At 40.2% G+C, this 21,995-nt stretch overlaps 4 protein-coding genes across 5 annotated transcripts; 2 read left to right on the top strand and 2 right to left on the bottom strand.

Moving 5' to 3' along the window:
- Positions 1-982: 982 nt before the first annotated feature.
- si:ch211-140b10.6 (protein POLR1D) lies at positions 983-4,883 on the top strand. The gene is made up of 3 exons (XM_026291736.2): positions 983-1,119; positions 2,131-2,205; positions 3,640-4,883. Exons 1-3 carry the CDS (start codon positions 1,094-1,096, stop codon positions 3,992-3,994), a joined length of 456 nt encoding a protein of 151 aa, XP_026147521.1. The 5' UTR covers positions 983-1,093; the 3' UTR covers positions 3,995-4,883.
- A 1,311-nt stretch (positions 4,884-6,194) lies between these two features.
- pdx1 (pancreatic and duodenal homeobox 1) lies at positions 6,195-9,035 on the top strand. Its single transcript, XM_026292438.1, has 2 exons — positions 6,195-6,649; positions 8,456-9,035. Exons 1-2 carry the CDS (start codon positions 6,268-6,270, stop codon positions 8,839-8,841), a joined length of 768 nt encoding a protein of 255 aa, XP_026148223.1. The 5' UTR covers positions 6,195-6,267; the 3' UTR covers positions 8,842-9,035.
- A 321-nt stretch (positions 9,036-9,356) lies between these two features.
- On the bottom strand, positions 9,357-11,860 carry urad (ureidoimidazoline (2-oxo-4-hydroxy-4-carboxy-5-) decarboxylase). 2 transcript variants are annotated; one of them, XM_026291872.1, is made up of 3 exons: positions 10,678-11,860; positions 10,006-10,204; positions 9,357-9,857 (listed from the first exon to the last, which is right to left on the bottom strand). In XM_026291872.1, exons 1-3 carry the CDS (start codon positions 10,693-10,695, stop codon positions 9,508-9,510), a joined length of 567 nt encoding a protein of 188 aa, XP_026147657.1. In that variant the 5' UTR covers positions 10,696-11,860; the 3' UTR covers positions 9,357-9,507. The 2 variants fall into 2 exon arrangements, with proteins under 2 accessions (XP_026147657.1, XP_026147658.1); XM_026291873.1 differs by having other exon boundaries at positions 10,604-10,683.
- A 136-nt stretch (positions 11,861-11,996) lies between these two features.
- On the bottom strand, positions 11,997-21,699 carry LOC113121408 (fms related receptor tyrosine kinase 3). The gene is given in 25 exon segments (XM_026291870.1): positions 11,997-12,399; positions 12,401-12,555; positions 12,713-12,818; positions 13,327-13,426; positions 13,511-13,622; positions 13,722-13,844; positions 15,387-15,502; positions 15,675-15,787; positions 15,928-16,084; positions 16,218-16,328; positions 16,409-16,513; positions 16,818-16,950; positions 17,051-17,163; positions 17,249-17,442; positions 17,552-17,660; positions 17,810-17,910; positions 18,116-18,293; positions 18,425-18,557; positions 18,724-18,884; positions 18,998-19,107; positions 19,271-19,382; positions 19,505-19,629; positions 19,717-19,868; positions 20,910-20,986; positions 21,616-21,699. Coding segments are annotated over 25 exon segments (2,949 nt in total). The 5' UTR covers positions 21,626-21,699; the 3' UTR covers positions 11,997-12,356.
- Between the last annotated feature and the right edge of the window lie 296 nt (positions 21,700-21,995).

The raw sequence follows: 21,995 nt of genomic DNA, 5'->3' as shown, positions 1-21,995 counted from the left end.
CTTAAGTCAATGCCCCATCTTATAAAACTCATGCAAAAACACTACAGTCAAATTCAATTAATTATCAAAGATTAATCATTGAAGTTTGACAAACAAATAAACCAGGCTGTCAATGACCTCTGTATTGCGTTCATGTCAATTCTCTGCACCTCCGACCTGGGGAACATCACCCATATATTAATTTCCTCTTTCTGTAACACTGTATATTGCGGTATTGCTCAGGCTTCTCCATTACACATCACCTTGACTTAGTCCAGACTGCAGCTGAAATAGTTTTAAGAAGATCAAATGAATGGGAATGAATGGCCTCCTTACACGGGCTCCCTGTTGGCTACAGAACTTCTTTTACAATCCTATAGCTTGTCCTCAAAACTTTAAATGGTCTTTGATGATTAACTAATTTCTTCGTATCACACCATCAGAAACCTCAGATATGGTGATCAGTGACTTCTGTCTGTCTGCATATCCAGGCCTATAAAAAGAAAACTGAACTGCAAGGAATTGGATTTGACTGGATATGTGTCTTTAATAAAGGTCACATTTCTGGTGCCAGTAGAAACATGTGACAAATCTCTCTTGTTGGTGAGTGACTCATAGTAAAATCAATAAACAGCCATGAGCCACAAAGTCTCCCTTCCTAATAAGTCATCAGGTCCACCAATTCAATTATTTAGAAATTATCAGCAAAGAGCAACAAACTGCAGCTAAACATATTGATAAGAAATGCGTGTTACAGGCTACAATAGTAGTTACTGCAGAAAGATATTACCTAAAAAACACATTAATAAAATAGGATGAAATGAGGCAACACCAACTTCAGGTTTAAAACGCAGCTTATATAAAGATGTATTGTTAAAAAAATGATGAGATCGCTTATCAAGGATCTGAAGGTTTTACACAAACTGTCTCTCTGAGCTTTTGCCAATTTTGATTCACACTTATGCGCGATTGTGGCGTCAACAATCAGGCATCGCTGAGGACACCTAAAATAAACAGGGTCCTGTGGACCTCGCAGAGGAATAAACGTAAAAACCGTCTATAATCGATTTTAGTTTAATTTGTTGAATAATAATTTACGGTGCAACAGGACGCGATGGCAGATGGAGAAGAACTGGAAAAGTAAGAAACTATTTTGCTGTTCCTCTTTACTTTACGGACCCAGCTCCAGTTTTAGCTAGTTGTCCTCGAAAACCTCCATGGACAGTTTTAAATGAAGTCATCTGGTGTTATAATATAACGTGTCACAGCTTTTTCCTTTATTACCTCCCATGTTTCTTTTTGTTCAGGTACTAATTCTGTCCTCCCACTACATGCAAGCTAAGTTTTTCGATGTATATCATGCACATGTGGCTGTTTAATAGAAAATACACCACAGGCTCATTACGAGCAGGGACACGCCTGAATAGTTGATCCATCTAACCAAGATTTAAAAACACACATAAGTAGTTATCACAGATCATCGCAGAGTATATACGTGCTGGTGTATTTATATATTCAGACACTGTGCACATGTGCAGCTCTTTTTTGTTTCTCCTCTCCATCAGGGGTCACTGTGGAACCAAATATTTGTCTCTTTACATACACAGTCTCCAGTTTTGCATTAAACTTATTCAGTGTTAAGTTACAGTCAGTTTATTTTGTTGTTGTTTCTGAGACACATCAAATCAATTGTACTTCCTCTCAGCCTCTTCCCATAACATGCACGGTCTCTTTGAGTCCTGTTGACTAGACTCCATGAACCTTAGAGAGTCTCCAGGTTCAGCTTGGCATTTTCCTTGTCTTTGGTTGATGTTGCATTTATTGTGTTGTAGTTGTGTGCTGATTGGCTGCCATGATAACAGAGAGCACTTGTGGTTAAAGGTCGGCTAAATCAGCGAGTCTTCTCTACTGAGACTCTGCTGATTCAGCAGCTCGGGTCAAACCAGGACATTGCCTCTGTCCTTCATTTACTCGCTAATGATTCACTTTCTCCTGTACACCCTGCATCACTCTATACACTCTAACTTAATTAAATTATTTTTCCCTTGGCTCCCCCTTGAGGTTGTGTACCGGTTTTGTCCTCAACTCCTCTCAATGAATCCCCTTTCACAGCACTAACACTGATGTTTGTTTTTATATTTATCCATCGAGGCGTGCGATAGAGGAGCTTCTCAGAGAGACGGACAGGGCTCGGGTGAGAGCAGAGACCATGGGCCCTGCAGGATGGTGAGCACTGTGTTTGAAATGCCATCTGTATCAGCCTGCACACATTTGTCATTGGTGGACATTTAACTGTTATCAGTGTAGCTGTACATGCACTGGGGCAGGATTTGTTCCTGTGTACAGGCTGGTTGTGTGTTTAGATTTAGTCTGTGCACAGTTTATCTTGTTTCTATTTTATATTCTCAAAAAGCTGTGTTCCTAATCTAATCTAAATACATGAATGTGTTCACAGAACAGTATGACAAATAACACAGTAGAGAAGTGAAATAATCCACCTAACAACAAATGAAACAGCAATGGATTATTTATGTCTTTTAGAAACAAATCATAATTTGGATTTTAGAAATACTGTGGATATTAACACAAACATTACAATTTAATTTTTATATTTTATTTATTCAGTTAATGTGTCCTTCATTATATACTGTATATTTTATATCTCAATAGGATTTGTCTGTATGCAGTTTCAGAGCCTTGAATAAAGAAGTTGAGAAGAATTTATATGTTTGTTGCCCTAAAACTAGTTAGTACAGGTGGATGTAAGAAAGTGAGTCTATTTACTCATTTACTCCAGGTCTGAGTTCCTGGAACAAAATAGCCGTCAAGTGTCAGTGAGGAACTTTAAAAGCTAATCCTGTGATTCCAGTGTCATGGTCATAGATGTATTTTGAAATGTTATACCTGTGTGCACAAACATGTAAAAGGCCCCCACCCCATCTACAAAAGACCAAGAGTCTCAGACTGAAAAAGACCCAAAATAATTGCAAACAAAACAGTAGTAGCAATTTTTTTCTGTATTTACAATCATTTTGTGTCTCTTTATAATTGCATGTCCTTGTATTATTTTTTCAGGCTTTATGATTGTTTTGCATTAGTTTGTATTTGATTTGAGTGTCTAGTTGCTTATCTTTTTGGTCATTCTCTGCATTTTGCAGTCCTCTTATTATTTTTGTGCCTCTTCTAGCTGTTTCAAGTATTTGTGGTCATCTGTTTGCAATCACTCTGCATCTATTTGTTGCAGAAAAGTAACTAAGTACACATGCTGCACTTGAGTAAAAGTTTGTGGTATTTGTACTTAGCTTGAGCTTTTATATTTTTTGCTACTTTATACTTTGACTTCAATACATACAGAAACAAAAATTGCAGTTTTCTCTCCACTATACTTCTACTTTGAAACTTAATCTCCATTGAGGCAATCACAAACTACGTAGCAGTATGTAACTCATTCAAATTATGATTCAATAATATCATACACAATAATGTGAAATTTGCCATTGAGGGCTTTTACTGTTGGTACTGCAAGCATATTCTGCTATAATTCTATTTTTTTACTTAAGTAAAATTTAGGTATCAGATAACAGATAATGTGTCAGATAATGTAACCTGGTGTGTCTGAATGTCAGAGTCAGAAATGTTGTGTGTTCACTCTTCTGACAGGTTGAAGTGTCCTCTGAGAGGCACCAACAAACGTTTCCTCCTCAACACCCTGCGCTCCAGCGGCCTTCAGCAGCGCACCATGGATGCCAGACCTGGGCACTCCGCCACAAGAGGGCGCCTGAGGAGCAAGTCCCCGGACAGAAGCCGGGACCACAGCAGAACACCTGTCAAAAGGCACAGGAGCGGTGGAGGCAACACAGACCATAAACATCATCACAGGCACAGTCGCAAAAACAAAAATGAGAAACATGATAGAGACAAAGAGAGAAATTACAGATATGTGGATAACATAGGCGGGAGACATGAGGAGGATGGACAGAGAGGAGACAAGGACAGACACAAACTTCACAAGTAAAGATTTCTCTCCAGGGGACAAACACTGCTTCTGCAGAAGCCACTCCCTGTCAAGGGAGGAGAGGTGCACTCTGCTGAAACTGCTCTCAGACCAAAAATCACACCCGAAGGAGCTGCAGGCAAATTGAAAGCCCTGCCCTGTTCAGCTGGGAGTCAGAATAGACATTAATTTAACTTTTTCTATATTCTCTTAGAAAATACTGAACTTTTTTCTCATAGGGAGACAAGGTTGTCTTCCACACTAAACAACTATAAGCTTTCAAGCTTACATCCTTATTGTAGGTAGCTATTATAAATCCTTTCAATATTCTTCTTCATGAGTTTCCACTGAATTTGGCAAGATTAAACTTTCCAGTTATGGCTGAGGACATCAGGAGAACCCAGACAAATATTTTACACTTATTTAACACTTTCCTGCTCTCCTCTCTCAAGTGACTCATGGTTTGGTATAATTCTGGCTCACCTACAGTGCAGGAGGTTTGATTTCAATTACAATCTACTAACCATTCTTCTGTCATTATTCACTGGTCATAATGTTTACATAAGCCGTGCTGCTGTCGCCACTGGGTAAGCACATTTTATCGGGTGTTCAACGTTTTGACATGTATATGCCAGCAATCAGAAAAAGGTTTTGTTTGTCAAAGGAGAAAAAAAAAGTTGTTTTCCTGACACTCCTAAATGTCTCCGAGTCCTTGGATAATTTGTCACCAAAATGCATCAAATGAATAGTAATTGAATTACTCCTAAAAGTATTTTCACCTGTTTTAGTGGGGTTATTACAGTTTGAGGACAACAGATGGACATTTGCTCAAGCGTTGCAAGTGTAATGCTGTTTATATCTTTCTTATCCATTTGGCTCGTCTCCGTGTGTGAAAGCTTATGATCCTTTATTGTTTCTCTCTGAGAGCGTTTTATAAGCGTATAGTCTCTTTGACCATAGGTCTGTTTTAGCAGCACTTCTCGCTTGAGCCATTACGGAATTTATTTATTTATTTATTTGTTTTGGTTTCTGGAAAGTCGGCTAAAATGCGTTTAACGCCTCTCATGCCTCATAAATCAGGGCGTACGTCTCCACCGTAGCGGAGAATAGGCTAGGTTAACTGTTTCCTTCCTCTTTGAAACAGTGATCAAATATAAACACCATTAAGCCACAGTGCCGGGCCTGATTTGTATAGAATTGGTTTACTCGAACTTTATTGCGTCGCTGAGTGCCCCATTAAGATACAGTGGAAAGTGCCATAATTGCTTTTGAAGAAGTCAGGGCAAATAGTCTATTGATACACGCTGTGTAGGTAAAAGCCCCGCGGTGCTGTACGATCTACATGAAAAATAGGTAAATGACACCTTTCTTATAGCAGAGACTCCAAATGTTGCATAAAGGCGCAGGTGGGAGTGGAGACAAGCTCCGCCTGCGCACCGGTTAATTGACTTATGCTGGTCACTCTAACCTAATTGGTTTACCACGAGAGCTGCTGCCTAATGGACCGAACACACACGCGCTAAGACTAATGGCCAGCAAACATGGTGAGAGTGCAGCGGCTAAAGTGACCGCAGCAGGTCCGTGTTTGTTATCGCCAAGGGCCCATCGTGCAGGGACCGTGGGCACACATGCGCTAAATGGTGTTAAATGACGCATTGACAGAAGTGTAGTGGGCACATTTTAATAGGCACAAAGGTGTATGCAAATGAAAAAAAAACTTGTGTGAATGGGTCTGGTGTTTAAGCTTTTCACCTGTTTCCAAGACAACTGCCTCTCCATCCAGGTCCCTTATCTCGCGGGTCAATGTTTGCGGCCATACATATCGATTTATCAGATCCATATAACTTGTCGATAGCTACATGCGTGGTTTGATAACATCCCCACATGAGAACTCAGTTTCTTTAGCTCACTAAAGACGTCTTTAATACTTCTTTGTGTGGAGACAGGGTCCCACAGATTAACCCGTGCACCGGGTCTGTTGGAGCTCTGGGGGCAAACACAGCTGGAGGCCAGGTTGCCTAAACTTTGCGGTGATGTTGACAGAGTGCCATTGATTTACGCGCTGGCGCTTTCTGTTCAGTTTACTGAAAAAATCCCACACGCTGCAGAATATCCTGGAAACTAAGGGGCGTGCTGCAGAGTCACATGGTGACAGAATGACACACCTGTGTGAAACCGTAAGGGCCTCGCAGTTGCGCCAGAGGCAGGTTGAGCAGCAGGTCCACGCAGAGGCAGGGCGCAGGTACGGTGCATGTGCCGGCAAACAGGGCCGCAGTCTCGGATCCTCAGCAGCCATGAATCGGGAAGATCATTACTACACTTCCCAGGTTTTTAAAGACTCCTGTGCCTACCAGAGACCACAGGGTGATGACTACAGCCACAGCCCGCCGCCCTGCCTCTACATGAGCAGGCAGGTTCATTCCATCTACACAACGCCATCCATGGCAGCCTTGGACCAGACCGGCCTTCCTGACGTTACTCCTACATACAGTCTACCCAGCATGCGAGAGGATACAGGTGTGCCTCAGCTCCACCACCCACAGGGCCTCCCACAGCAGCCCCTGCAGCCCAACCCAGGTTACGGAGACATTGGAGAACAGAACAGATATCATCTCCCTTTCCCCTGGATGAAAACCACAAAATCCCACTCACACACCTGGAAGGGACAGTGGGCAGGTAAACCGTCAAACCGCTACATATGAGTAAACCTTATTTGTGTGATAACAAAGAGAATCGCTGAATGGAGACCAACTGAATCTGAACAGGGGGTTTCACAAAGCGGATTTCTCTTTGGTTGCATTGTAATTACTTATCAAAACTTCAAATTAAAATACATGGTCACTTTGCTCTGTAGTCATAGCACTAACAAGTGAGTTTCAACTGACTCTTTCTCAGACCTATAATGACATCATGCTCCCAACAATATAATCCTGGGTGTTTCAGTTTACCTTGTCAGTCAATTTGCAAAAGGCCCGGAAGGTCAGCGCTGGCTTTTATCAGGTCTTATCGTCAGAAAAATGTGGGTTTTGTCTAAACAAAACATGTTCACAAATCCCCATATCTAAAGCCATCAATAGCTGGATACTATAGAGTATAATAGGCTGTTAAAACACCCAAATCTACCACAGTCCCTATTGACTGATGTGTGCCTTGAAACATAAATTATTAAAGGACTTTTATATTAATGGTGAATAATTTGCCATAGATTTAAAAATGAAATTAATTAACCGAATCATTGAGTTTATTGAATAATCTGTCAGCGAGGGGCAGTTTTAATTGTTTTAATTATAGGTGAAAGTAGTTTCTAAGAGCGGCTTTGTGTTTTCTTCTGCTAAAATAAACCTTCCCAGACCTTCCTCACATCTGAGAAAACTGTACGAAAACACGGCACATTTTATCATTGATCCATACTCTTTAAATCGATATTCTTTTAAAGTTGTAGCTTCAGTTTTAGTGGTTATCGTAGCAGACAGTTGACAAAAGTAGTATTTTATTTATTCGGGTGATTTCTGAGCTAATGCATGTCTTCTGCTCTGGTTGAATATGACAATTAAATAAAAAAGCTGAGTGGTAGTTAATTGATTGAAATAAAGTTTGCACATACAAAAAACATTTACAAAGCAGAGCTTTATGAATCTGACAGGTGAAAATAAGGATGTTGTTACTACATTTGAAAATAATTTAAATGATTAAAATCGTCTTAAGTTATTTCAGGCGTAAATCTTTTTTTTTTTGCCACGACTATATTTTGTGGCTACAGGAGGTGATTCCTGAAAGGAGCCAATTCACCATGGTGCTTACAGCGTTCCCGAAAGAATGAATCGGCAGGTCCCTGGAAAATGAAATATAGTTATATTTACCTCTGACCACAGGGTGAGAGACTTTATGAAACTTGATGTTTTTGCTCTCAGGTATCACAAACTGTGCTAAGTGATCAATGCACACTGATTAGATTTGTTTTTTTCGCCTTCAGTTGTAACAACTTTCTGATTAATGGAATAAATTCTAAATATGCGTCATCGCATGCACTCAACTTTTTTAACCACCCTAAATTCAAAATCCCAATCTTACTCTCCCAAAAATAATTTACTCCAAAGTCTACACTAAATTTGGATATAAAGATTTCAAAAGAACAATTTCCCCTAAAACCATATGGGGTATTATAGCTTTAGATATTTAGGGTAACTCTCCAGTGATTTTACATGTTTATTTTACTGGTTATCTTAAGATAAATATGCAGTGTGGTTCAGGATCCTGGTCCAAATCATTTCCACTGAAGCAAGAAACAGTTAAAATAACTTCAGACAGAGTTTTAATGTATCTATTTATATTCATGTTGTTTTTTGTGTTTTGTTTTTCTGTGTGTTGGCTACTAAAACAAACTAATTTCCCTTTGGGGATTAATGAAGTTTATTCATCTACCTATAAAACAAATGTAATGACACACGAGTCATTAGTAACTAACTGGTGTTTTTTCTCTAGGACCATACATGATGGCTGAGACTGAGGAAAACAAACGCACGAGGACTGCCTACACGCGCGCCCAGCTTCTGGAGCTCGAGAAGGAGTTCCTGTTCAACCGCTACATCTCGAGGCCGCGGCGCGTTGAGCTGGCGCTGACCCTGAGCCTAACCGAGCGCCACATCAAGATCTGGTTCCAGAACCGGCGCATGAAGTGGAAGAAAGAGGAGGACCGGAGGAAAGCCAGGGGGGCCGAGCCGGACCAGGACTCCTCCATCACCTCTGGAGACCAGGGAGAACCTGTGGGAGGGATTTCCTCCACAAATGGGCCTCACACCACTACACCGCCTGTTTCCCCACTACACGGTCACTCTCTACCCGCCTCTGGATCAAGAGAGCCCGCATAGACGCACAGAAGACACTTAATCTCTAGACTGGGACATTTGAGATTTTTTTTATTTTCATCAAATCCAGTAGAAATAGGCTACAAGTCATATTTTAAGGGCCCACCACGTGAGAGGATTAATATTTTTAGAACGCCTGGGAGGATTAGGCTGATACCATTAAAAGAGTCTCTCCTAAATTTAGGGTGAGAGGTGGCATTTTTACCTAATGCCACTCTTTTACAGAAATGAACGACCTCCCTCGAGGGCACCACCGAGGGGAGATTTCTTCAGTCTACTTCGCCCTGCTGCAAGAACTAACTGATGGAGAACCACCTGCCTTTCCCCCATGAATTCATTTGCACAAACTGTTGCAATCAGCTTTTCATCTCAGAGAAGTGAAAAGACCTGTGTCGTAAGCTATGCCATTGTTTTTATGAATGTAAATATGCATCGTATGACTCTAGAATATGTATTTCTAACGTTATTATGTTCACGTGTGTGTATATATTTAAAAAATCACGTTTTAAGCTGCATAATCAATGATCGAGATGTTTTATTGTTTGAAACACTATGAAGGATGAACAGCACAGCACAGAAAATTAATTTGGAATAAAACAAATATCACAACTATAACTTTGGTGTTTTTACAGACAGGGGACGTCCAACGTTAGGTCCAGATATTAAGGCTCATAACTTGTTGGGAGCGTCAGTCAGCACCAGACCTTGGAGACGCAGGCGGCAAATCTTCTTCACCTCCTCGATTCCGCGCGCCCTCTCCGCGGCGCGCTCGTTCCCACACCGCTCTGACAGCTGCCGTAAGATGTTCGCCTTGTCGTTCATCCGGGCGCAGATCACAAAGGGAAACTTAAACCGCTCCTTGTACTCCACGTTGAGCTGGGCCATGCGCGAGGCTTCCGCTGAGCTCAGTGCGTCCAGGCCGGCTCGCGCCTGCTCCTCACGAGACTCCCGGGTCAAGGTGCCGCCGTGCAGGTCCCTGCTCGCGAGGTCTGGGTGACACCTGAGGATCCCCTCTTTACCTGCGCGCACACACACACACACACACACACACACACAGTGACCGGTCATTGCACTCAGATGTTATTTATTAATTAATTCATATCAATGTATCAATAATTCACATTTAAACAAGCCCCAGATCAAGACAAAGGGCTAATAAAGCGTCACCTGATTCTGGCAGAGCGTCGATGAACTCACTGATCGCAGCCTCCAGGGCAGACAAGCTCGCAAATGGACGCATCGACCACACGGCAGCTGTTATTATGGGACATTTCTCCACCACATTACCGAAAATATTCACAAAATCCTCGTAGGGAAGAGCATTTACTGCGCTGATGTCCATGGTCGTGTGTGGATGGTAAAGCCCCTGGAAAGGAGAGAGTTAGTTAGATCTTCAATCTCTTTATCAAGAATGTGTTGAAAGATAAACTTTGATTATTGAATGGTTCTACACAAGTCTTTCGCGTAACTGTCTCTTTTAAGACAAAGTGTTACTCAAACTCGTCCATCACTGAACAGTCATATATATTAAATACAATTAAACTGAATACAAGTTTAAACAGGGAGGTGCAGGGGCGGATCGACAGGGGCGCATGGGCAGCTCCTTCGGTATTTGCTATTTGCTCTCATGCAATAACACGTGTCGCACTTGTTTTGACCGTAGTTAAACTGGCACTTGAAGTTCACTTTGATCGCCTTTTAACAAAAAACATCCAAAACAAACGTAGTGAAAACATGTTGCAAACATAAAGGTCTTTCCTCATACCTGAAAAGGAACGAATTCAGAAACAGAAAGTTCACGCTGGCATCTTTAGAGTGAAAGACTGAGAGCTCCCTCACCTGGACACCCACAGACATGAGCAATCGATCACCGAGAAACAGTTCAGGACATCTGTCGGACGGTAGCTACTACAAGTCCTTTTCATCCTTTGACCACACTTCTCACTTGATGTCCACCACATGGACACTTTGTGCAAGATTTTGCAAGGAGGGTTAATGCACTGGTGGACACACAGAACAGTCCTCTTACTGGTTAATCATTTATTTGTCAGATCAACTGCAAATCATCTGATGGTGAAAACAGACGAATAAGGTCATTGGGTCTTCATTGTGCAAACTCTGATCTCTGGCGACACCTAGTGGCGTAAGGACAACACCTGGCAGGTATACAGTAGACTGTCTTAAGGTACAGATGAGTGAACGGATCAGAAAGAAAAAACATGTTTCTAGAAATTAAGATCTTTACATTTTACCTAACCTTGGCAATTTAATTGTGAAATACAGGATATTATCTTACTAAGGTTCTGCAGTCACTATGTTTAAACACCTGACTGGCTGAGTTATTGACCACTAAAATATATCCAGCTTGTAATGACGTGTCATACATACACATGGCTGAATTTTATCAACTCAAAGTCAAATCATTTGAGAATGAGTACACCACGATCAGCAGTTTTTGTTTAATGTGCGAAGTACATTTTTGTATTATATTATATTGGTAAAAAATGTATATATGGATAATAGATACACAAATTGGATATAAATGCTTTGTAATAGGTGCTTATGTTTTACACACACACACACACACACACACACACACACACACATATGTAAATAGAAAAAGGTATAAGGAAAAGTTATAGCTTAGATGTTATAGTACTGAGAAAAAATATTTAATGATTTATCCAGTTGTGCTCATAAATTTTCTGGCACAATTTAAAAATACTGGACATTTTAAAAGATAAATGATGATGCAGAAAATGTTTCCTTTTAAGGAAAGTAATCAGGTAGTATCTTTAGTAAATGCTATTGAGATTTAGTTGTCATTATGATTGATCTTAAAAAGGCAGACACAGGTTCAGTTATATTTTCCAAAAAATGGCCAATATGTATCTCATTGTACCATCCATCCATTTTCTATACCCGCTTTTTCCTGAAAGCCAGGGTCACGGGGATCTGCTGGAGCCTATCCCAGCTCTCTCTCAGGTGAAAGGCAGGGGTACACCCTGGACAGGTCACCAGTCTGTCACAGGGCCACATAGAGACACACAAAGACAGACAACCTCACACACTCACACTCACTCCTATGGGCAATTTAGAGTCACCAATCAACCTGACATACATGTTTTTGGACTGTGGGAGGAAACCAGAGTACCTGGAGAAAACCCACACAAGCACAGGGGGAACATGCAAACTCCACACAGAAAGGCCGGGTTGTGAACCCACAACCTTCTTGCTGTGAGACAGCAGTGCTAACCACTCAACCACCATGCTGCCCCTCATTGTACCAGGGGTCTGTAAATATATGAGTACAACTGTATGCTCTGTTTCTTAAGAGTGGTTGGTTAAGGTATGCTACATATTGCATTATTTACACCTTGTATGATTCTCATACTTAAAGTATTTTCCTAAAATATAAAACACATGCTACTGTATCTCTTTAGATTATTAGAAAAGGAATCCTCCCTATAAAAACATAGATAAAATGTGAACATCAACATGATTTCAGTGACAGGTGATCACTCGCTATCAGATGGTTTCAGAAGTTGTTCCTCAGCAGTCACTTTCTGTTTTGCCTTCTTCAGTCACATGGGTTGAGCAGTAGTCATTAGCTGTCTGCGTCTTATTGTCATCTTGTGTGGTTAAGGCAGAAATGTCTGGGATGGCTGATGCATTCTGGTAATCACTGGAGAACTGGTCCTGCATGTTACAGTAGAGCTGAAGGGGGAAGAAGTTTAGTTAGGAAAATGGTTAAAACTGTGGAATAATGGTCCTTAAGTATTTCTCTACATTAACCGTCTAAAGGATGAGAAGAAAAGAAAAAAACTGTGATTTTAAATAGGCTATTTCTATTCACTCTCTTTTACAGCCGTACCATCTTTTCGCTGTCTGTCAGCTGGTCACTCATAAAGAACACCAGTTTGGAGAATGAAGGGCGCTTAGAGGGATCCAAGGCCCAACACTGACACATCATTTTGTATCTGTAAAAGAAAGACATGAACAGGGATGAAAAATACATATAGCTTGAAAGTGCCCAATGTAAAGGTAATTTGAAATGTCCAGTTTCTCATTGTTAAATATAAGTTATAATATTGCATAAGTGTTGCCTAAATGTCAGTCTTTAACAGTAAAAAACCCAATTTTATCAACAATCATAGCTTCAATAAAAGTCCATGCATCATCATAAAAGGAGCTAAAAAAGAAAGAAGAGAACAAGAAAAATGTTTCCTTTGGAAATGTAGAGGTAGATGAATAAAGTATGAAAAATAGAAATGCTCAGGTAATTTTAGTATGTCAGAACCTAACTATTAATTATTAACTATTGATTAAAAATCTGTATCAGCACATAAAACTAACAGAGCTCAAACACTAATTAGGACAAAGGGTTAATGTAGGTGCATAGCTTGTATCTTTTCACTGTATTATACTGTTGTTTTCTTAGTGCATTACTCTAATTATTGTGCTTGTCAGGCTTGTGTGCAGACTTACACTGACTCATTGGCATAGTATGGACACTCCATCTTGAATCCGCTGTCAATCATTGAATAGAAGTTGTGATCCACTTTTACCCCTGGATATGGAGTGACACCTGAAAGCCACAAGTAAAATTGGATTTAAATGTGAATATAAGTTTTAAAATGTACTGCTTACTGAGAGTGCTTGTGAAAGCTACCAAGTGAGAAGATCTCCCAGAGCAGAATGCCGTAAGCCCAGACATCACTTTTTGGGGTGTACATGCCCTGAAAGATGCTCTCTGGTGCCATCCACTTCACTGGTAAACGCACCTGAAAGACAGCAGAGCCACATCACAAAAGTGATACAGGACAGGATTTAGCAACAAAACAATATTGTAAAACAAGTGACACTGGAATAATTTCACCTACGTTTCCTCTCACAACGTAGTTGGAGTCATTTTCAATGTCCCGAGCCAGTCCAAAGTCACCAATTTTCACCAGTCTGCCCTTTGTCACTAACACATTACGAGCTGCCAGGTCCCGATGGATACACTGTAGACAGACAGGACCAGTCACACTCCACAAATAATAGTTGTTGAGGGTAAAATAAGGTAATGCAATACTTTGTATGTTTAAAACAATTTGTATAATGGAGAAATAAATAATTTAATACAGGGAGGGGGGTCACACCATCAGAACCTCATGCTTTTCTGGTTTTCTGGCGTTTGTTGTTGTTGTATAGGAAGTCTTTGTGGGCTCACATGTTTACGCAGAAGCTGGTGGAAGATACCACTTTGTCAGTGGTCAAGTGTTTTTTTGTCCCTGGTGGGGCAGGTGATATACTGCTTGCTCAGGAGGCCACTTCCAGTGGACTGGAAGCTGGTTTTCCCTCAGGAGGGCAAGAACAAAAAGCATAGGCTGCCCTAAGAGGTCAGCCCTTGGTGTGTTGGAATAGGAAGCACAGCCACTCAGGGGAGTGTCCTGAGCAGTGGGGCAGGAGAAGAAAGCATCAAAATTGCTGTAGCAGGGACAGGAACCGGGACTAGAAGGGAACTGACACAACCTCGCTAGCCTTGCTGCTCAACCTTGCTAGCCCTTTCAGTGGCTGGAACCTGGAATATGGTAGCACTGACGACTCTGTGAAGGGGTGGAACCAAGTTTGAGGCAGTTTTGTCAATTCCACTGGAGGCAGGAACCAGGGCAAGCAACAAGATCATAGACCTTCCGAGGAGCAGATACAAGATTTATGGTGACATTCGCAATCTACTCAGGCAAAGAGAGAGGGCGTCATTGACCCACTAGAGAACAGAGACAGTGGTGGTGTTTATCAAGGTGACAGACCTGCTGACAGGGACAGGAGCAGGTGTGGCATCGCTGACCTCCCTGGCGACAGGAAGAAAGAAAGCGGTATCAACCTACTGGGGAACAGGAACTGGTATTCATGTGGCATTGACGAGTCCCTCAGGAACAGAGGGAGTGTTGTTGACCAGTGGGAAGAGTGGTGGAGTCAGGAACAGACTGGGCACCAGACTGGACAAGGCACTGCTCAAGCCCAGACAGATGAAATACAGATGAGATAGAAAGGCAGCCTTTGGCACTGGTTGGTTGTTTGCTTAAGGCTATGATGTACACGTGGGCAGGGACTCTGAGGAAGAAAAACACTCTAGCACACTCGAAACACTGGGTTGTGGCTCTGGTTGCAGAACAGGCTGTGGTTCAGGAACTGAGGAGGACTCTGGTGCTGGAAACTATCCACAGATAAATGTGACCAAAGATGATAAACAAACTGGCAGCAGGGAAGTGGGAAATGGCCAAGACCAAGCAGCCAGGTGATCAAAACCAGAAAGTAGAGCTGAGAAAAACACCAGGAACGGCAGGAAGTGGAATGACACATCAAAATAAGAGTCTGAGACGGGAAGTGCTAGTGGGTTGTGACAATTTTGTTGTTGTATTAATCGACTATTTATCTAATCTCCTTCTGATACTGTGTATCATCAGCACATTGAAACTCAAAATGAGCATCTGTGTTTCTGAAGAAAGTGTGGGGTCAAGAGATGTTGACAGTTCCCACAGTATAGCTCATCTGTCTCTTACGTTCTTGGAGGACAGGAACTCCATGCCTTTGGCCACTTGGAAAGCAAAGCTCAGCAGGTCATCAAAGGTCAGAGTGTGCAGGTCCTCGGTTTGATCGTCTGGGCTTTCACACATATCTGGGCCAGCAGATAAACTGGGATCAGTTAGGATTAATGCAGCTCAAAGGGATCTGTTACTCTCTGCTCACACAGATCCCTTTTACACTTTGATGAGAGCTTCATGTTGATATTTTACTTTATGTGATTGAGAAAATACATGTTCTCTTGGCTTTAGATGGCATTTTCTGACCTTCATAGATGTTCCCATCAGAAGAGCTGAGGGTGAGAAGGGCAATGTCCTCCTGGCCCCTGGTGGTAGAACAGGACATGGGCACATAATTGTCCACTGTTGTTTCTACCTCGCTGAGAAAACACAAGCACAATGTGATTTAAATTGTTATGTTAATCCAGACATCAGAATCATTTTACAACTATAGCTGTTACGTTAGATCTAGCCTGTGCAGAAATCCTTATTGAACTATCCTCAATTAGGTTCTTCTGACCTAGAGTTTTTCCTGGGCTGCAAGTTGTGGTAAAGGCTGCAGAAACGATCCTTGTTGAAAGCATCAGTCACAGATTTGTGGTAGCGCTCACTGTTGCTTTTTAGGTAGTTCAGCAGGTCTCCATAACAGCAGTACTGGAAAATCAGGTATATTGGTCCTGTATGTACAAAAAAAATAATGATGAGCATTTATTCACCCTCTGCTGGATCAAGACTTACATCTCGTCCCATCTGACAAAAACCCACTCACTTAACATAATATCTGGTCCAAACAGTGTGAACAAACTTTACCAGAGTCAGTGCATGCCCCGAGCAGGTTGACAATGTTGGAATGATGACCAATATGAGTCAGCATCTTGAGCTCTGACATCAGTGCCTCCTTCTCCACCGTCTGGTATGTATCTGCAGAATCAAACATCATGCATCATACACACATCATCATTTTGCATTTCACTCATGGAATAAATATCATAAACACGCACCTTTAAGCATCTTCACAGCCACTTGCTGTGAGACACCAGGCTTGCTGATGCCATAGGCTGTAGCCCGGACCACCATGCCAAAAGCCCCAGATCCCAGTTCTTTACCTGAGGAAGACACTTTAATCTTTACTCTTTAAGATCATTTTCAAATTGAGCTCATACATAAAATTTAAAACTATAAACAACATGTTGCTAGAGAAACAAAATTCTACATCAAAGCAAAAAATTTCAGTTTTTTTGCCAAATCAATATTACAAGCCGTCAGGTTTATTTTGTGACACTTTGCAGGGGTAGAACTACTTATAGACCAGATAAATCTAGCTCCACTCTGACCAGCTACAACAACAAAGCTTGGAGTGTATCTTCTACGCTCTAAATCTGTTATTACGTCTGCTCCTAGAATTCATACCCAGTTCCAGGTTCTCCCTGGGAAACTCCCATTTCAGGTCATATTCAAAGTTTCTGAAATTGATGTAGATATAATCATTGTCACTGGGCCCAACCATCTGGATCATCTGAAGCTGGGGCTCATACTGGGCTTTCTAATGAACAAACAAACAAACAAAAAATGGTTTGCAACTTCACCTTTGTATGCCTGCGCTTGTACGTGTTTTTGTGTGTGTTTTTGCATGTAACATTTACCTTCTTTTTCACAAAATACATGAGCACCACACTGACTACTACCAAAGTCAGAAGCAGAAGCAGACTGCCTACTTTCAGCACCATCAAGTGGTCATTATCAGGATTTGGGGCAACTGGGAGTGATATAAAACAGTTAAAACATTTTTTATAACATCAGGTTAGTGTAATTATTTTGGAAAGTGAAACAGACGTCCCTACCTCTCATTCTCATGTAAGGAGGTGAGTAAAAGGTTTTGCACCAGGAGCCAACTGAATTTGTGATACAAAACTTGAAATCGTTTGCAGGTGCCAGTTCTCTCCTCAAAGAGCTCTTGATTATTTTGTTACAGAAGAATTCAGAGTCCGCTACAGAACCATTCTGGATCACTTCCCAGGACGACTCTGAATCACAACTGGAATGAGACAAAAACTGGAGATTTTAGGAAACGTCTGTGTGTGTTTGTATTGACACGTCTTCCCTGTAATGCCCTCTGACCTGAGCACCTCTGAAAGCAATCATACCTGTCATTAAATAAAGAGCAAGCCATCCAGGTGTAATTAGCTGGCACAGCACTCACAGTCTCAAGGGTGAAGGTATTATCAACATCTTTGAAGCTGAACGTTGGTGTGTCTGAAGCAAAACCAGTAGATGATAACTTTTTGCATTATTTCATATATAATTGTAAATTATAATGTAATAATTTTAAAATTTATATAGCTGTGCAGAGCGTACATTTATTAAAAAAGATAGTCCTTACATGCAATACATGTCTCTCTTACCTACAACACACACTGATATAGTCTTTGTTTTGTTTTGTCCTCCAGCCTCCAAGTGTAATTTATAATCTCCTGACATCAGTGGACCACATAGCTGTACAGTCCTGAGAAATCAATCATAGCTTTATGTGAAACGAGTCAAAAAACACACGTCTAATTATATGCCACATATCATATGATTACATTTTCCAATAGTAGTTGTCTATTATTGCTCATGGCAAGACCTTAGTGTATTGTACATATCTACATTTGACAACATCTTTACAATTTCATGGATAAGTTGAGTTCCAGGTACATGACTTGAACTACCTGTGTTTTGTTTTCCATGTGTCCCATGTACATTTAGTGAAAATTTTATTAGGAGCCTGCCAGGAACAGAACTGGAGCATCGGGTGGTAGGAAACACTGGCTTCTAAACAGGAGTTTTTTGCATTGTTCACTGCTATGACTTTGCGCTTATCCAGCTGGACATTGAGAAAACCTTCAGCTGTGACAGCACAGGAATAATATCAGTACATGTAAAATTAGCATAAATGAACCTAATATTTAGAGAGAACAAGAATCACTCAGAATCATTCACTGCAATTTGCATACATACATAAAATTAGCTCTACTAACCCTGGACATTAACATAAACAGACATAATGTTTTTCTTCCCTCTGCAGGTATATGTGCCACTGTGGGTCACACTGGCTGATTTGATGAACAGATAGGTCATCTGACCGTAATGTGAGTCATTTCTAATGCAAATCTGGAAAAAAGAAATATGACGGACATGGCAAAGTTTCAAACAATAATTTATGAGTTGATCCACAGGATAGTGAGCATAAAATCATGGTAGGTTTGTTAAGACAAACATTAAAAGAAAGAATTAAATTGTGTTAATTTGAAATTCCAGTTGTAGAAAATTACTGTACTTTATTCTCAGCCGTGGGGCATGCTAATGCTGGGGCATCCAGTGTTTTGCTGTCCTTCTCCCACACAGGTTGTTCGTCTCGCATTCTGCAGCGGAGCAGCAAAGGCTGATCAGGACTCACAGTCACATTGGAATCTCCATCATTTCTCATTAGGTCAAGGTCTGTAATGACAGTAGGGCATTAAGTTACAGAATAGGTTTCTCAATCTTGTTTTTTTTAAAGAGTTGTTTTATTTATTCTTTTTAAATGTTTGCGATTTAAAAGGAGGAATTACCATAGTCATACAGTTTGGAGCATTCTTGTCCTTCAGTGTTAGTAGCACAGCACATCACTCCTTTGTCATAATATTTATAACTTTTTATCTCAGGACCTGTCACGCCAGTGCTTAATGAAACATTTCATTAAAGAAGAAACATTATTATTATTCAGAAAATTACGCTATCATGAGATTGTTTTTAATAATGCTGGCATCACTAAACTTCACCGCAGTCAGTTAGACATGCTCTGAATCATGCATATTCCGTAAGAATCATGAATAACATCTTACCTAGACCATTCAGTTTCAGGCTTTGGGCAACCCTCAGAGGCACAGGTGAAAGTGGGAGATGACTTTGGTTTATTAACATTGCTTAACATCAGCCATGGCTTTGTTGGACGTTCTAGAAAAAGTAAAGTTATTTGTTAACCTCGCTTTATTTCCACTGATCTACCAGCATCACACAGTCTAGTGTTGTTTTGCCAACTAAGTATTGTAGAGAGAGAATTCAGAAATGTTACTCACTTTTTACTACATGAAGAGACACAGTGAGTGAAGACCCGGTCCCACTGCTAGTTTCATAACTCAGCGTGTACGCCCCAGAATCTGCCTCAGAAAATGATGATAGGATGATGGAGCGACTCCCATTTCTGGTTTAAGTAAAAGCCTCAGTTTAGTCATAAGCACATTTAAAAAAAAGAAAACATATATAAATACACACAATTATATACACTTACACTGCCGTTACTACATCTTTTCCCCTGATCCAATCACAGACAGGGTAGTCAGTGAAGCCCTCTAGGGAGAAGATGAGATTCTTGCCAGCACACACCTCTATGTTGACAGGAGCGGATGCATTCAGATAGTCGGCTAGCACAAAACATTCCACCTGAAAGACAGAACTCACCCTTTAATCACTCACATTAAGTTTCAAACATTGTGGTAGCATGAAATTATTTGCTGAGACAAAGATTCAGTGTAGCCGTCACATATACACACACGCACATATGGAAAGGGCTTTCTGCTGTGCCAGAATTTAAAGAATATGAAAATGATAAAACAAATTGATCTTTGTGGCTGTATGAAAATGATCCACAGGACCACGTTTACTTGAATGTTTTGGTTTATTTACTAATTCCCACTAGATTTATGGTAACTATTATTCACCATATACTGTCATGTCATGCATTTTTTAACTAGAAAAACACAGGTCTTACTAACATCTCTAATGATTGCTCCAATTTACTTAACTGTCCGAATAAGCTTTGCGTGATCGTAACCAGGATCCTGACACTGATGGAGTTAATTGTGATGTGATGATAAAGCCTTATGTCGACGAACTTTGTCTGCTTTAACACCTGGCAAATTTATGAAAATGTTGTGCAACATTACTATTTTAAGCACCAAAGGTAGAGCATTATCTAAAGGTTGTACCAAAATAACGTCAACTGACAGACTTAAAGCTGATAAACAGAAATGAAACATGAATAAGATTAGTCAAGCATGTACTATTTCCCTGTCTGATGTTTTACACCTTCTCGCTGTTCTCCAAATTAGTTTATTTATTTTCACGTCAGTTATGAACTGCATCTTTTTTTATTAAGACAGTCACACTTGTGCCAAAAACTATTTTCTGTTTCCGCAGATTTTATAAAAACATATGTTAAATAACATTATGTGATGTAAAAACTGTGGTCAAAACTGTTTTATATGTCCAACCCTGTGGCTGCTGTTAGTGTGTTAGTAGTTATAGTGTTTTATAGATATTAAATTCATGAACAACTTAATTCACATTTGCTTTACATCCAGCGGAAGGATACCAATTTTCCTTAAATCAGTAATATATCAGAAACTCAGTAACTGAGAAAAACTAGTAAATTCATGTATTTCGTTTGAGCTGTTCAGTTAAAACAAGTGTTGCAGCTTTTACCTTATGACTGGACACACAGGACTGCGCTGCCACAACATTAGACCCATGCTCCACGACAGCACAGAGCAGGAGAAGAGCTTTAAAGATAAAAATGGACTGGTCTTTGTAACTTCACTTTAAATGTTTGCATGTTTATTTAATGAATATTTAGATGCTTTTCAAAAAGAAAATTTTATTTTAAAGGAACATACATGAAAATACCAATATGTAAACAAGTGCAATGGAGAATTTAAAAAAAAACACTAACACTATTCAAAAGATTTTAAAAAATTGCTTAGTTTATTTATATTTTTTCAGAGCTTTAATTTGCATTACTCTTTGTACAGTAGTAATACATATAATAATACAGAGATTAAGTCTACATAGTTGGAGATAGTTTATATATGTGATAGCTCTCTACTCTGTAATGGCGTCATGTTGGACTGTAATTGTCTGCATTTCAACACATATTAGTCAATTCTGATCTAGACTTTATGGATCCTCATAAAGTATTTCTCAACCACAGCCTAATGTTGATATGTCAACAGTGAGTATGTTTTCTAAACATTTGACATAGACAACAATTCTCAAAGGATTTAATCCGCAAAGAAACTAAATTAGATTATATATAACTTAAATAATAGGGAATACATGTATGTATCCTTAAAAAAGTTTGGCTATTAATAGATGATGATAATAGATAACAGAAAACGTAGGCTCCTCTCACCTGCAATCATGTTTCTCTGTCTTCACATTGATGATACGCTGTCTTTGTCGTGACGGGTGAAACTGGCAAGTCACAACAATTAAGTCTGCCTTTTTAAAGGAACTATTTAAAGGAAGTAGCCCGTGTTACGCGGCTAGTCTCGTATGCCTGCGTAATTCACAGCGGTCAACCAGCAGCCATTCAGGTGTTGTTGCTCATCTATTCCAGCAATTGCGATACAGTGCTAAACAAAATTTCATATATCTAATTAAGTAACATGTTAACAATTCCGATTCAGCTAAATGTGTGCAATTGGTTTTTGATTGCAGAAAGCATATAGACCATTTGCTTTTATTTCCCCTCTCTTTGTTTATTAGAAAAAGCAAAAAATACAAGGTAAA

The sequence above is a fragment of the Mastacembelus armatus genome, chromosome 20, assembly GCF_900324485.2.
Source record: "Mastacembelus armatus chromosome 20, fMasArm1.2, whole genome shotgun sequence".
Lineage (NCBI taxonomy): Eukaryota > Metazoa > Chordata > Actinopteri > Synbranchiformes > Mastacembelidae > Mastacembelus > Mastacembelus armatus.
This window is presented reverse-complemented; position numbering and strand designations above follow the sequence as displayed.

Coding starts and splice junctions, on each gene's coding strand:
- si:ch211-140b10.6 (XM_026291736.2), top strand. CDS start 1,094: ATGGCAGATGGAGAAGAACTGGAAAA. Junction 1,120..2,130: donor GATGGAGAAGAACTGGAAAA/GTAAGAAACTAT, acceptor TTATCCATCGAG/GCGTGCGATAGAGGAGCTTC. Junction 2,206..3,639: donor ACCATGGGCCCTGCAGGATG/GTGAGCACTGTG, acceptor CTCTTCTGACAG/GTTGAAGTGTCCTCTGAGAG.
- pdx1 (XM_026292438.1), top strand. CDS start 6,268: ATGAATCGGGAAGATCATTACTACACTTCCCAGGTTTTTAAAGACTCC. Junction 6,650..8,455: donor CTGGAAGGGACAGTGGGCAG/GTAAACCGTCAA, acceptor TTTTTTCTCTAG/GACCATACATGATGGCTGAG.
- urad (XM_026291872.1), bottom strand. Junction 9,858..10,005: donor CGACGCTCTGCCAGAATCAG/GTGACGCTTTAT, acceptor GTGTGCGCGCAG/GTAAAGAGGGGATCCTCAGG.